This window comes from Octopus sinensis, linkage group LG20, assembly GCF_006345805.1.
Source record: "Octopus sinensis linkage group LG20, ASM634580v1, whole genome shotgun sequence".
In the NCBI taxonomy this organism is placed as follows: domain Eukaryota; kingdom Metazoa; phylum Mollusca; class Cephalopoda; order Octopoda; family Octopodidae; genus Octopus; species Octopus sinensis.
This window is the reverse complement of record NC_043016.1, coordinates 29175863-29190862: the sequence shown is the minus strand read 5'-3', so window position 1 is coordinate 29190862 and position 15000 is coordinate 29175863. Positions and strand designations below refer to the sequence as shown.

Genomic DNA, 15000 nt, shown 5'->3' with positions numbered 1-15000 from the left:
AACCAGGGCTCATATTCACTTTGAAGTTTCTTTGGAACTATGATTTTCACAGTCAATCTCTAGCTTCAAGAATACACATTTTGGGATAATGTGATGTGTAACAGTCATAGAAGCAGTACCAAACAACGAAACTGCTAAATATCAGTTGTATTATCAGATATATCTAAGGTTTTGAAGTAGAGAGACTTACTGTAAAATGCTTGCAGGCAAGAAGGTCAATTCCATCAGTAACCATTGTATTTTTAGCCCTAATACTATAGACAGTTTTAATGCCAAACTTTTACTTTCACGTTTGACACTTTTTAATGATGCTAGTGCCACAAGAAGGGAGTTTCTCTTGTAGGGGCTTTCAAGTTCTACATATAGTATAGAGTAACTTTAAGCCAGTAGGAGTTACACTTCCAGCTGTCCAACTCAAGTCATACCAAACTTTAAAACAATGATGTAGTTATTAGGTTGTCAAGAAAGTTCTTGCAGTTTTTAACCTTTAAATTCAGATGCACATATCTCAGCTCAAGCAAAACTTTATTAATTAAAATAAACACCATCAGAATCAACACACTTCTGCCAACACGAAACAAGTTTATTTATGCCAGTAGCGTAAAAATCCTGCATTCTGGTGGTGATGAAGTCGTTGAAGGCGTGTTTGGCATCGTTTTGGTTTTTGAAGCATTTCTCATGCAGAAAGTTGTTGAGATGCTTGGAAAAGTGGTAGTCAGTAGGCGAGCAGTCTGGTGAGTATGGCAGATGAGGCAGAGTTTTGTAGCCCAATTCGTTCAACTTCTGCAGGGTCAGTTGTGCAATGTGTGGCCGAGCATTGTCATGGAGAAGAATTGGTCCTTTTCTATTGACCAATGCTGACTGTTGTTGTCGGAGTTTCTTTTGCATTTCATCCATTTGCTGACAGTACTTCTCTGCTGTAATGGTTTTGCCTGGATCCAAAATGCTCTGATGGATGAGACTGGCTGCAGACCACCAAACAGTCACCATGACCTTCTTTTGGTGCAACTTTGGGTTTAGGAAGTGCTGTAGAGCTTTGTCGGCGTCCAACCACTGAGCTGAGCATCGCCAGTTGTCATAAAGAATCCACTTTTCATTGCAAGTCACAATCTGGTCGAGAAACAGGTCATTCTTGTTGTGTAAAAATGGCCTTTTTGGGGTGTCATTCAATTCGTCCGGCACCTATTTCTCAATTATTTTTGTTTTCCAGTCTCTTTCAAGTGGTTGGAAATTGTTGTATACGTTATGTCTAATTCAGAAGCAAGCTCTCGAACAGTTGTGCATGGTTTAGCTTTGACTAAGGCTCTTAGTTGATTGTTGTCAACATCCGATGGCCAACCACTACGCTTATCATCTTCAAGACTCTTGTCACCGCTACGAAATTTTTTGAACCACCATTAGTGGTTCCTGGGCTGAATGCATCCTTGATATCGTGAGCTGTTTCAGCAGCTTTTCTGCCTAGCTTGAACTGGAATAAGAAAATTGTGTGAATTTGCTTTTTGTCCATGTTGTATTCAACCTTCTGGAAAAAATGGCTTAATTATTCAAAGAGAAAAAGAGTAACACGATTAGATAGAGCGAAAAACAGGCTTTAAAATGATATATAAAGTCAAAGTAATTTAATAAAAATTAATTTGAGAATATATCATTTAAAACCAAAAGTAAAAATTCCGCAAGACATTTCTAACCTAATATCTTCTGTTTGTAATGCTGCAGTTTTACTTGTTGGGACCAGTTTCACCTAAACAAATTTATCTTCTGTTTGTGAAACCGTAGCGTTACCTGTTGGAACCATTTTCACCTATCCCAGGTGGACACTGATGCAAGTACATTAAAAAAAAAACTGATTCAATAATGCCTGAACAGATGTGATAAGTGACCAGTCTAGAATGTTTTCCTAATGTTTTGAGCACATGATCTTACTGAATATTTTTAAAACTATATATTTGTTATTAGATAAGTACTTAAGTAAATCCCTAGCATACTCAAACTTATAATAATAATGAAATTATTGTATAAAGTGCTCAGATGCACTACAACTTGTCAAAAGTGAATATAAAGCATATTCAGTAATGTACAAATGTCTGGGAAGTGAACAGTGTATGAGTCAGATACATGCTTGCGTGTGTATGGAGAGGAGAAAAACAGGTGTAGTGTTGGCGAATCTCAGGAAGCTTTGAAGGATGCAGTGCTTTGACAACCAACAACTTGTGGTAAAAGACTAATGTTTAGATAGTTTTGTAACAACTGGAAACCTGCATCACATTTGATGGTTTTGTGCACTCTTTATCAAAATCTACAACTTGGTCATCTCAGCAACACTCACTCTTTGTCCAAAATTGCAACTTAATCACTTCAGCCACACTCAATCTTTGCCCAAAGCTGGTTTGAAGTCATTAGTTACTTTTTGTCCAAAATTGCAACTGAGTCACTTCAGTTATACTCAGTCTTTAGCCAACATTGTTACTGAGTTATTTCAGTTATAATTATGCATCAGTCTAAATGAGGAAACCAACTACATAAACAAAAGCTCCAACCATTTGCCCTCAATTATGAAACACATTACTAGTAATGATAACAGTTCTGTTTCTAAGTTATCTACAGATAACACATTTAACAAAGCTGGTGCATGTTGCAACTGTGTACTAAAGAAATGTGACTTATATTATTATTGTTTGAAGTGAAACCAAACTAAAACTTGCAGATGTAGAAAAAAATCATATAGTTCAGTATGAACATACCTACTAATACAGCTTGACACTTCTCAATTCTGATAGTTAACTGTTTCCCAGTAGCCCATTGATACTATGGGATATTTAGTTGTACTACTGTGAAAGTTATAGTTACTTAGGTAGTATTGGATCACATATTTTTTTGGTCATGATAAGAAATATAGAACCTTTGACCTCACTCCTCACCCCAGTCGCAAGTTTTTGTTACTTCAAATCTACCGATAACTACCCTTTGGACGAGAGGTACCTAGTGAAAGGGCTTGTGTACAGAGCCAATGTCTCTAATGTTGATTGGATACTGAAAATTATGTTTCAGCCTTACCAGGAATACACATTGTTTCATTCAGGAATAGAAAAAAAATGTGCTCTATCTCACCTCCAAAATTTGTCTGGAGACCGAAAGTTCAGTGTAAGGAACTCATCTATTAGACTGATTTTTTTTTTGTGTGTGTGTGTGGGGGGGGTAAGAGCGATACAAGTACAATAGACAAAGAAATAGGTGCAATTTATGCATTACATAAAAGCTAAAGCAACTAACCTTCTCAGCAAAAAATTATTAAAATCTCTTCAAACTTAGTGGTTGTGTGGTAAGTAGCTTGCTAAACAACCACATGGTTCCAGGTTCAGTCCCACTGCGTGGCATCTTGGGCAAGTGTCTTCTGCTATAGCCTGTCGTATATATGTATATATATATATATATATGTATGTATGTATGTATGTGTGTTTGTGTGTGTGTGTTTGTCCCCCTAGCATTGCTTGACAACGGATGCTGGTGCGTTTACGTCCCCGTAACTTAGCGGTTCGGCAAAGGAGACCGATAGAATAAGTACTGGGCTTACAAAGAATAAGTCCCGGGGTGAATTTGCTCGACTAAAGGCGGTGCTCCAGCATGGCTGCAGTCAAATGACTGAAACAAGTAAAAGAGTAAACTGCAACTCTTAAAGCTCATTTTCACTGAACATCAACTATAACCTCACTGTCGTCTCTCTGCTTGGTTCTCCCCCCCCCCCTTTATTCAGCCCCATCACATACACCCTACCACATTAGCAACTACATCACATTTCCCTTTCCGTTACAAAGGTGTTTTTTTTTTTTCTTCTGATTCTTAGTTATTAATTGTGATTCAATGAAGTCTATTGGTAATTGTTCTGTTAAAAATTTCTGTCAAAACACAAAACAAAGATTCCCAAAATACCACTGTGATAGCCATTGCTAATAATATCACCCCATATGGGTGGTTGTTTTGCTAACGCCACCCTCTAGGGGTGAATGTAGTATTGCTAGCATCATCCTGTAGGGCTGAGTTTATTACAATTGGGAGAAATATGACAGAAGAATGAAGTACATGCTGGTTGGTGGATTGCATGGGAGATAACTCTTTTACTATGAAACAGGAGCTCTTGGTTTATCTAATTTAATATCATTTTACACATTTTCTGAAGTTTGTTTTACATTGGCACCAATATTTACCTGGTACTCATTTTATTAATGTGTATGTGTGTGCGTATATGTGTGTGTGTGTATATATGTGTGTGTGTGTGTGTATATATGTATGTCAAGGGTGCTGAGCTGGCAGAATCGTTAGCATGCCGGGCGAAATGCTTAGCAGTATTTTGTCTGCCGTTACATTCTGAGTTCAAATTCCATCAAGGTCAACTTTGCATTTCATTCTTTTGGGGGTTGATTAAATAACTACCAATTACTCATTGGGGTTGATGTAATCGACTTAATCCCTTTGTCTTGTCATTGTTTGTCCCCTCTATGTTTAGCCCCCTGTGGGCAATAAAGAAATATATATTATATATATATATATAATTATTATCATCATTATTATTATTATTTTGAAAAGGGTAATTAGTCAATATCATCAACTCCCGTATTTGACTGGTACTTTGTTTTATGAGTCCCTCTGGTGGTGGAGGGATGAAAGGCAAAGCTGGTTACTGTCACTACTAACTACTACTGGTGATGTTCTTTTTATTAACCACCAAGTCTTGACAAAAATATTGAGGATGGTACTTGACAAAACAAGGTGTATAAATTGTATTAAAAAGTTAAATATCACAGGTGCAAGTGTGGCTGTGTAGTAAGTTTACATCCTAACCACATGGCTTCTGGTTCAGTCCCTCTGCATGGCACCTTGGGCAAGTGTCTTATACTATAATCTTTGGGTGACCAGAACCTTCCGAATAGATTTGGTTGATGGACACTGAAAGAAGAATGTTGTTGACAGTGACTTCAAAGTTTTGGCTATCTAAGCCATTGCCGTTGTTCTCTACAGAAGTATAAGAGCAACCCATCAGAATAATATAAAATTACTTCTATTGTAACTAAACATAAAAACAAACATTAATGTGCGTGTGTGTGTGTGTGTGTGTGTGTCCGTCCGTCTGTCCTCCACCACTGCTTGACGACTTCTTACATAAATATTACAGTGCAAGGTTTTGAATTTCAGTATGAATGCTATAAAATATGAAGTTTTGTACCACAGTACCAGAGGTGATAATAAAAGGGTTAAATAAAAACTAAATGATGTAGGAATTAACATTCCTACGTATCATGCAGTATTTAGTTATGTCCCTTTATATTTGAAGTTCAAATCATACCAGACTTGGCTTTATTTTTCATATATCTAAAAGCTTGCGAATATATTTGTGAACAAGTCATGTATCGAATATTGGTTTTATTGATTACGCTTTCTCTTTTGCAGAATAGATATCTTCTGCTAATCTCCAAAATTATAAATCATTGTAGTAACATTTTTATTTAAAAATCTTTTCTTTTTTTTTTTAAACAAATAATAAAAAAATTTTCTTTTTCATTATTTTCTTTTTTTTTTAAACAAATAATAAAAAAATTTTCTTTTTCATTATTTTCCTTTTTTTTTTGTATTTTCAGTGCTCTTCAGTCTGATCCTTCTAAAGACATTTGTACCAATGAAAATGATTCTTTGGTGAGTAAGAATTTAATCATGGAATCTATATAATACCGCCTTTTCTCTCCATAATCTTCATATCCTTCCACTGTTGTGTCTTCTGTCAATAATAACATTGTAGGTAGCATCAGCACCGCTTCTCTCGTTGATATTTGTTGTATCAGATTCATATGTGTTTCCCTGAAGACATAGGTTTGACAGATCTGTGATTTTTTTTCCCTCTTTCCTTATAAATTTATTCATGTGGTTTCTTAAGTGATGTGATTCTTTTCGGAATGACATTGTAGGGTAGGTGTAAGAGGCCTGATCTGGTCAGTTTGAACATAGAACAGGGTAAAATATGTGGTTTCTCAATTCTGACAATGAAATCATCCAAATTTACAAAGTTTTAAGTCATACTAACAACTGAATTCTGAGTGCCATCTGGTGAAGTACTAAGGACATCATACTTGACTAATCCGGTATGGGTTCAACTTTGATTATCATCATGTAGTGTAGCTAGGGCAATATGACCCAATGGAGCCCATCTGTCTCTGGGCCTGACCACAGCTGACTTCCTCCAACTTAGTAGCTTGCCCTGGTCAGGAGACTTTGTGAATATCATACAGAGATTGTGTCACAAATGGGGAAGTGAAAAGAAGAATAAGGCAGGTAATAGGGCTCTATGAGGAACTTTTTAACATGGTTTAAGAAACACAAACCTCAGGTGGTTGGGGAATATCACCCACTCATTAGTGATAACCAAAACAATCCTTCAGGGAACAATCAAAGGTGGCAGACAGAGAAAGAGATGGGAAAATATCTGTGAGTGGACAGGCCTAAAGATGAGAGATACAGTGCAAGAGGCTGAAAACAGAGGTGGGTAGAGAGATCTGGTCACAAGGTCATCAGTGGTGCCACAACGGTCAGCTAGACTTCAGGATATGTAAAAAGTTGACTAATCTGGTACCAGCACATAGCACATCCCTTGCATCACCTTGTTTTTATTCTGTCTATAAGCTTATTCCTATGGACTTGTTGTTTCCCACAATTCCATTAATTAAGTAATAAAAAAGAAATACAAAATCTTGTTTCCCATTGTAACATTTGAACTTGGTGCTGAAATGTTTCAGTCTGTTGTTCATATTAATAATTGTCTTTTAATGAGTTTCAATCAACACTGACAGAAAGAAAGAAAATAAAACTTTAGCTCTTTAGTATTCAAACTAGCCATATCAAACCCAAATATTTACCTGTTCTACAGACATTGATGTTTCGTCATTGTTGTGACTTTTCAATGCCATGTCCCAAACAAGGTCTGCTGCAAGCTCTACCTCCAACTATGACTGAATGCTAAATGGTTAAAAAAAACCATCTGCTGGCATGTTCCAACATTTCATGCTATAGAAAAATTTCAAATGTGAATTAGAGGCACCTTGAAGTATATAAACAAAATTGAACAAACATACACGAGGTGTGAGTGTTGTTAGTTTGTGGGTTGGCTGCGTTTTAGGTGTAAGAGAATATATTCCCAGTGTGCCTTGTGCATGTGTATTCAATTTTGCTTATATACTTTGAGCTGCTTACAATTCATGTTGGAATAAATATATATAGGCGCAGGAGTGGCTGTGTGGTAAGTAGCTTGCTTACCAACTACATGGTTCTGGGTTCAGTCCCACTGCGTGGCATCTTGGGCAAGTGTCTTCTGCTATAGCCCCGAGCCGACCAATGCCTTGTGAGTGGATTTGGTAGATGGAAACTGAAAGAAGCCTGTCGGATATATGTATATATATATATATGTGTGTGTCTGTGTTTGTCCCCCTAGCATTGCTTGACAACCGATGCTGGTGTTGTTTATGTCCCCGTCACTTAGCGGTTCAGCAAAAAGAGATCGATAGAATAAGTACTGGGCTTACAAAGAATAAGTCCCGGGGTTGAGTTGCTCGATTAGGCGGTGCTCCAGCATGGCCGCAGTCAAATGACTGAAGCAAGTTAAAAAAAAAAAAAAAGAGAATATACACACACACACACACACACCAAACCATATTATATATATATATATATTATATATATATATATATATGTATATATATATATACACACAAAGTGAGATAGGGATTATGAGTGTAACCCACTATGGGATATCAGTTATCCAATATACTGCTGGTGAAGCACCCAAATGCCAAATACATAAATGCTTATAATTGCAATGCAATTAATTCATTTATTGTATTAGATGGGCGAAGGTAAAATATTTTACCTCAAATTCATAATACAAATAAGAAAATGGAGGAACAGATTCATTTCAATCATTGACTTTCAGATATTACCAATTCTTATTATTTATTAACTAGATAAATAGGAACATCCAAATCCAACAAAACAAAACAGTATACATCAATATGTAAGATAATAATACCATAAGAATAATACACATAAAATGGATCTTACAGCTGTTTCAGCCTGTAGATAAAGGTATCTCATTCTGCCTATATTAGTCAGATGTATTGAGGTAATATGCATTAAAATGAGTTACTGATATATATATCTCAAGGCCTCGTCAGAGATTATAAAGTACAATTATAAAAATGCAAATATAAATATGAAACAAAATACACATACACAAGAATATATATATAATATATATTATATATATATATATATATATACATCTGTAAGTCGATGATTGAAATGAATTTGTTCCTCCATTTTCTTATTTGTATATATATATGTGTATATATATTATATGGTGTGGTATGTATATATATATATATATATATATATATATCTATAATATATATATAATAATATTAGGGAAATTATTCCAAACTTACAGGGAAAAATTCAAAGTAGTAATACTAAATCAAATTTCACAATATATAATATATGTATATATATTAGAGAAGAACCACCTTTTATCAATTCAACAATGATTTTTTTTTTCTATATGGTATAATTTAATTATATCATTGTTATTACATGTTGAATTGATAAAAGGTGGTTCTTCGCTAATTTATATATATATATATATATATATATATAAAGGAACAAACTGAGGAAAAAAAATCCTTCAAAGGGGTGTTTTGAACATCCAATCTAGCTGTCCTTTCACATGGAATTTCGTCTATAACCATGACCCTGAAGTGACTTTGTATATAAAGGAACTGTATGTATATCAAAAAAAATATGTCAAAACATATTGCTGGCCTTTTATGGTTTAAAAAAATATTTTTCTGTTATATTATATTACGTTATGTTATTTTCATAGTATATCATGTAATATTATAATATAAATAAATTATTGGATTGTCAATAGTCTCTCTCTCTCCCCCCCTCTCTTTCTATATATATATAAATGTGTACATACTCAAGATGACCCATCCTCCACAGAAGTGTTAATGTCACTCCCTCTGCTGAAGAGGATTGGCCTGCAAGAACTCCACAGAAAAAAGCACCCGAGCTGGTACCACATAAAAAACACCTGTGCTGGTACCAAATGAAATACAACCAGCACACTGTAAAGTAGTTGGTGTTAAAGAGGTCAAATCAAACTAAAACCTGGTGCAGTTCTTGCCAAACCATCCAACCCATGCCAGCATGGAAAACAGATGTTAAAGCAGTGGTTCCCAAAGCGGGCAGTACTGCTCCCTCCCCTCTAGGGCCATGGAAAGATACGTGGGGGGGGGGGCATTGAAGAAAAATGGGGTGATAAGAGGTAACCAAAACAGGGTAATGGATGTAAGAAAACAAAAAACAAAATCAAGGGTTAATTAGTTAAGATTTATTTGTGAAATACTGTTGTTTTGAATTTGTTACAGAAAATTGTCTGTGATGTTGAAGGGGGGGGGGGCACTGGGAATATGGTCTTAGAACTGAAAATATTTGGGAACCACTGTGTTAATGGATGATGATAGTGATGATGAGTGTGTGTGAGAGAGTATCTATATTTGTGGACATGGTTGGATGTAGGAAAGTGTAGAGAATATCAATAATGAGTCACCTGGGTGGGCAGAATGCCAACTAAACATGTAGAAGTATGGAGGAGGTTGCTGGTGCCATGAGAAAGTGCATGCAGTACAAGCAGTTGGTGTCAGGGGAAGGGGGCATCCAGCCAAAGATACTAAAGCAAAAATGAAACTCACAAGCAATACGTGATCTTCCAATCCATTTTGGTGGCAGTAGTTCCAAAATACTTTGGATACTGCCTTCAACTTTGGTGTCCTGTCTAACACTTAACCACCATAGAAAACACATGTAAAACAATGGCGGTGAGCTGGCAGAGACGTTAGCGCACCGGGCAAAATGCTTAGCAGTATTTCATCTGCCATTACACTCTGAGTTCAAATTCCGCCGAAGTCAACTTTGCCTTTCATCCTTTCAGGGTCGAAAAATTAAGTACCAGTTATGTACTGGGTTCTATGTAATCAACTTAATCCCTTCATCTGTCCTTGTTTGTCCCCTCTATGTTTAGCCCCTTGTGGGCAATAAAGAAATAAGAAAACACATGTAAAACTGGTGATAATATTTATTAGACAGGAATGGGTTCTGCTAAGTTAATTAATCTTAACTACTTAGCTCCTTTTCTTCTTGTCTTTTAATGAAACCAAAAATGGTTTGTTTTTTTTTTTTTAATAATTACTATTTCTACTCATTAAGAGGTCACATTCCTGGTACTATAGAAATGTGATTTGTTTGTTGCAGGAAAAAACTGCAAGAGGGATTCTTCAAGCTGAGCTATCCAGCTGAAAATCTAGGGGTAGGTCAAAAACTGAGATGGTTGGATAGTATCCATAACCCTAGCTGATTGTGCTTGGGAATCCACTCAGAAAGTGTAATGGTAGTTGCTTCTGATGAAGATCTAAGGAGGAAGTGCTTGAGGACTTTCACCCATAACCCACTCACCGCCACCCTTGGAATATTGGATGGAGAAGATGGATGGGTTACTCTTACTTTTTTACTTGTTTCAGTCATTTGACTGTGGCCATGCTGGAGCACTGCCTTTAGTTGAGCAAATCGACCCCGGGACTTATTCTTTGTAAGCCTAGTACTTATTCTGTCGGTCTCTTTAGCCAAACTGCTAAGTTATAGGGGACATAAACACACTAGCATCAGTTGTCAAGTGATGTTGGAGGGGACAAATACAGACACACAAGCATATACACACACATATATATATACATGACGGGCTGCTTTCAGTTTCCGTCTACCAAATCAACTCACAAGGGTTTAGTCAGCCTGAGGCTATAGTAGAAGATACTTGCCCAAGGTGCCACGTAGTAGGACTGAACCCGAAACCATGTGGTTGGTAAGCAAGCTATTTACCACACAGCTACTCCTGCACCTATTTGTTACTATTATTGTTATAGTAAAATTTTTTAATTACAATTATTATTACTATATTTTCTCTCCTAATCTCTATCTGTATCACTGTATAATTACTACTGAATTCATCTACAGGTTAAAATTGAAGAGTGCCAACGTAATGAAGATGATATTATTCCAGAGAACAAAGAAAAGGAACTTAATCTATCAGAAAATGGCAAGGAAGCTGAGACTGTGGAAAAAATTGACGTTGAGTGTGAGAGCAGTGTAAAAGTTTCTGCTACCAAAGAGGTGAATAAAATAGCAGAAAATAGAGTGGAAAGAAGGGCCAGTTCCACAGAAAAATCTACCAAAAATGCAGCAAATAAAGTGAAAGCAACTCGGACAAGGGACTTGTTAAGTAGATCTGCTGAACGAAAAGCTGATTCACCAAAACCAGCTGCAGTACCTGAGGCACCAAGAATAAAAAGGGAAAGACCTAAGAGCAAATGGGATAAAATCATGAATAAAATAGAAAATAACAAAGAAAGCATAAAGCTGAAAACCAAATCTGATGTGAAAAGTACAATTGGATCGTATGTGCAACAAAAGCCAACGGTCATTAAGGAACCGAAACCTGTGAAAGAAATACCCAAAGTTACACATATTCCTCAGCCTGACTATAGTAAAGTAAAAAGCAAACTGTTTTCTGCCACTGCAAGTACGTCTACCAAACAGAAAATATCTTTAAAAGCAACTAACAAAGTGACAAATAATTTGAAGACTAGACGAGATTCCACTAAATCTGTTGCTAGCAGCACTTCGACCCTAGAGTGTTCTAGTGACCATCAGTCCGAAGACAAAGTAAAGAAAGAAAAAGAAAAAGGTATGAACTTTTCTTTTTGCTCTTCTTTTACTTCACCTCTAATCAACTTTGCCTGTATTAATAATGTTTTTTTTTTATTTATTTTTTTTGTTTTTTTTTTAATAATGTAAGTGTAGAAAATAAGTTGCATTTGGTCTTTTTTAGTATTTTCTTTAATCCCTTTCTCCATGTTTCAATATCACCAGATCTCCTTTGTTCCATACTAAATAAGTGTAATATAAGCAAAGGTTGGGGTAATTGTAATTAATAAAATTCCACTTCCTTGAAAGATATTGTCCTTATACTAAATTGAAACTAATCGTTATAACAGACATATACAGCATCTTGCGTACAGAAAGCAATTAAGCTCCTGGATGAATTCATCTTAGTTTCAACTCTTGGTAGGAGCTTTTTCTCTTCCCTAACATCAAGCCACTTAAGAAAACGCATTGTCTCAGCCTCCTCATTTTGTGAGACAATAGTTGCAGCCCATTTTGAATCTGTCTCTGATTTCCTTAGACAGGCTTTGAACCAAAGGCTGACATGGGACAATAACAAGGTAGAAAATTATAATATAAATTTTTATTAGCCTAATAATAATAATAATAATAATAATAATAAAACATTGTGTGCACTACAACTCATCTAAAGTGTATGTATAGTACATAGGGTAATGTACAAGCGTCAGGAAAAGAACAGTGCATGAATCATGACATACACATATGTGTATGAGTATGGAAGGGGGACAATCAGGTGTAGTTTCGGCGGATTTCGGAAAGCATGAGGGCCTTAAAGGATGCAGTGTCATGGCAGTCAACAACTGACGCAGGCAGTTTGTTCCACGCTTCAGCAACTCTGAGCGTGAAAAAATGTTTCCGAAAGTCATGGGAGCTGTGCTGTTTTCTGACTTTGTAAAGAGTCAAAAGTATCATTAGTATTTAAAACATGTCTCTTTATTAGTTGGGGGGGGGGGTCATACCACACCTCTTTATTAGTCAAATGAAAGAAGTTATTTGTAGTTACACTGCCTACACCACCAATCTATTATCTTCAGGATCTCTGAGATAAGAAAATGGTAATAACTGCAAAAATAGTGTGATGAAATATTCAATTTAAGCTTTTGTTAATGAATGTTTTAGATGTAAGGGAAATAGGATTGAAGAAAACATCAGCATCTCAAAGGATTGCATGAAAGATTTATGAGCCAATGAGGGTGCTTCTGTGCAGTTTCTCCACCTGCTAGACATAGAAGTTAAATTTCCGTCAGATATACAGAGTCTTAAGAATAAAGGGTTCAATGAACACTCTTGTCTTAGATACACTATTCCTGAACGTCAGGTGGTGATCATAGCTCTTCATTCTCAGTTTGATTAATCAGGGCAAATCTGGATCTAAGCAACAACATCAAAACAGTTTGTCAGTCATTCCTGCTGCAGCAGTCTTCTGGAATTAAAATAGCAAAATGTGTAACTCAAATCCTAAGCAGCCATGGGTAATGACCTATAGTTCATCATCATTATCATCATCATTTAATGTCTGTTGTCCACGTTGGCATGGGCTGAATAGTATGACCAGAGCTGGCAAGCTGGTGGGTTTTACATCAGACTCCAGTTTGATTTGACATGGTTTCTATGGCTGGATGCCCTTCCTAATGCCAACCACTTTACAAAGTGTGCTGGGTACTCCTACATAACATCACACAGGCACTTTTATGTGACACCACACAGGTACTTTTACATGGCACCATATGGGCACTTTTATATGATGCTGCATTGGCACTTCCACTAGTGCTGTACGCCACCAGAAGGATCAGTCTTAACACTTCTGTTGCAGAGTACAGGTCTTCTTGAGTACAGCCAGGTGCCAGGTATCTCAGTTCTTTATCAATTCACCTGAAAGGTTCACCTTACTGAGGCCATTCTTCAGTACTTATACATAGGTACACAGCTTATCAACCATTCAGTGGTTACTTTTGTGTTGTGCTATTCGAGAGCCTGTCCATGCTGTATCTTTTTTGCTGATCTTTTTTTTTTTTGTTGTTGTTCTTACTTACTAGTCATCGTTAACCAAACAACCCTAATATCAAAAATATCTCAACCATGACCACCCTGTACTTCCTTTTCTAAGGCAGTCGGATGTTATTCAACAGAGACTGGCTATTATTTCTAGTAGGTCAAACAGCCTCATAGAAGCTCCTTCGTTTGTTCATCTTCATGTTAGTTCTGACTAAATGTACATGTAATCAAAGCCTTCCCAACAACGACTATCCCATCATGGATATCTAGAACTATATTATCCAGTTTGACCTTTATCCAAGCAAGTAGATGTGACTCAAAGATTTGGTTGCTATTTCTAATATATTGAATAACTATATATATATATATATATATATTAAAAGTGGGAAAGGCTGGTTTATGGGATTACCCTGGGTTTATCATCTACAAAGAGTTTAGCTTTATGGCATATCATCAGACCCCAAAACAGGTCTTGTAGCCAACAGGTTTTGGGGTCTTATGATACACCATAAAGCTAAACCCTTTATAGACAGGAAACCCAGGGTAATTCATAAACCAGCCTTCCACCTTTGATAATACTGATCTTATTCTTAGAGTGTGCTTCTTCTCCACATTTATTTTCTACAAACAATATATGTTTTTTTTTTTTTAAAAAGGAACCACATGTGAATCATTGGCGATTTTTTTTTTTTTTTTTTTTTTTCCTTCATCTTCCTCTTCTATTGGGCTTTCCTCTTTCTCCTATTCTGAAGTAGAGCTTTGCTCGAAACATAAAACCACCTTTCTTTCCTTCCCCGAGCATCTGCTAATACTTTACATATACCATGTCCTTGTGTTGTTGTTTGTTTTTGTTTTCTTTTTGTTTGCTCTTCATTTTTGGGGATTTATATATATATATATATATATATATACACACACATATATATATATATATGCATATAGTGTCCCTCTTTAATCCTTCATGTGCAATATTCAGTAGCATGGCATATCTTGTTTGCCTGTTTGAATTTTTTTATTTGTTTATTGAAGGAGTAGGTAACAAGGACTGATTGGTTATAGAGCAGGTGTAACTCGTGATAAGTGAGGGCTTACTTGAGGGATGGTAATGACTAAATACATAAAATATAATATTAGTGAACAAATGTCGAAAATAAGATAAGGGGTGATGTACTG

General features: G+C 36.1%; 1 protein-coding gene across 5 annotated transcripts in view; it reads left to right on the top strand.

Annotated features, from left to right (window-relative positions):
* The window catches only part of LOC115222505 (calponin homology domain-containing protein DDB_G0272472), a 281038-nt gene that overhangs the window by 134971 nt on the left and 131067 nt on the right, over positions 1–15000 (top strand). For 4 of the 5 annotated variants that reach the window (XM_036511598.1, XM_029792736.2, XM_036511595.1 and 1 more), the window contains 2 exons: positions 5631–5685; positions 11104–11833. In XM_036511598.1, the coding sequence (XP_036367491.1) occupies positions 5631–5685; positions 11104–11833 (785 nt within the window). The remainder of the gene's footprint in view (positions 1–5630; positions 5686–11103; positions 11834–15000) is intronic. The other variant, XM_036511597.1, reaches the window with a different exon arrangement.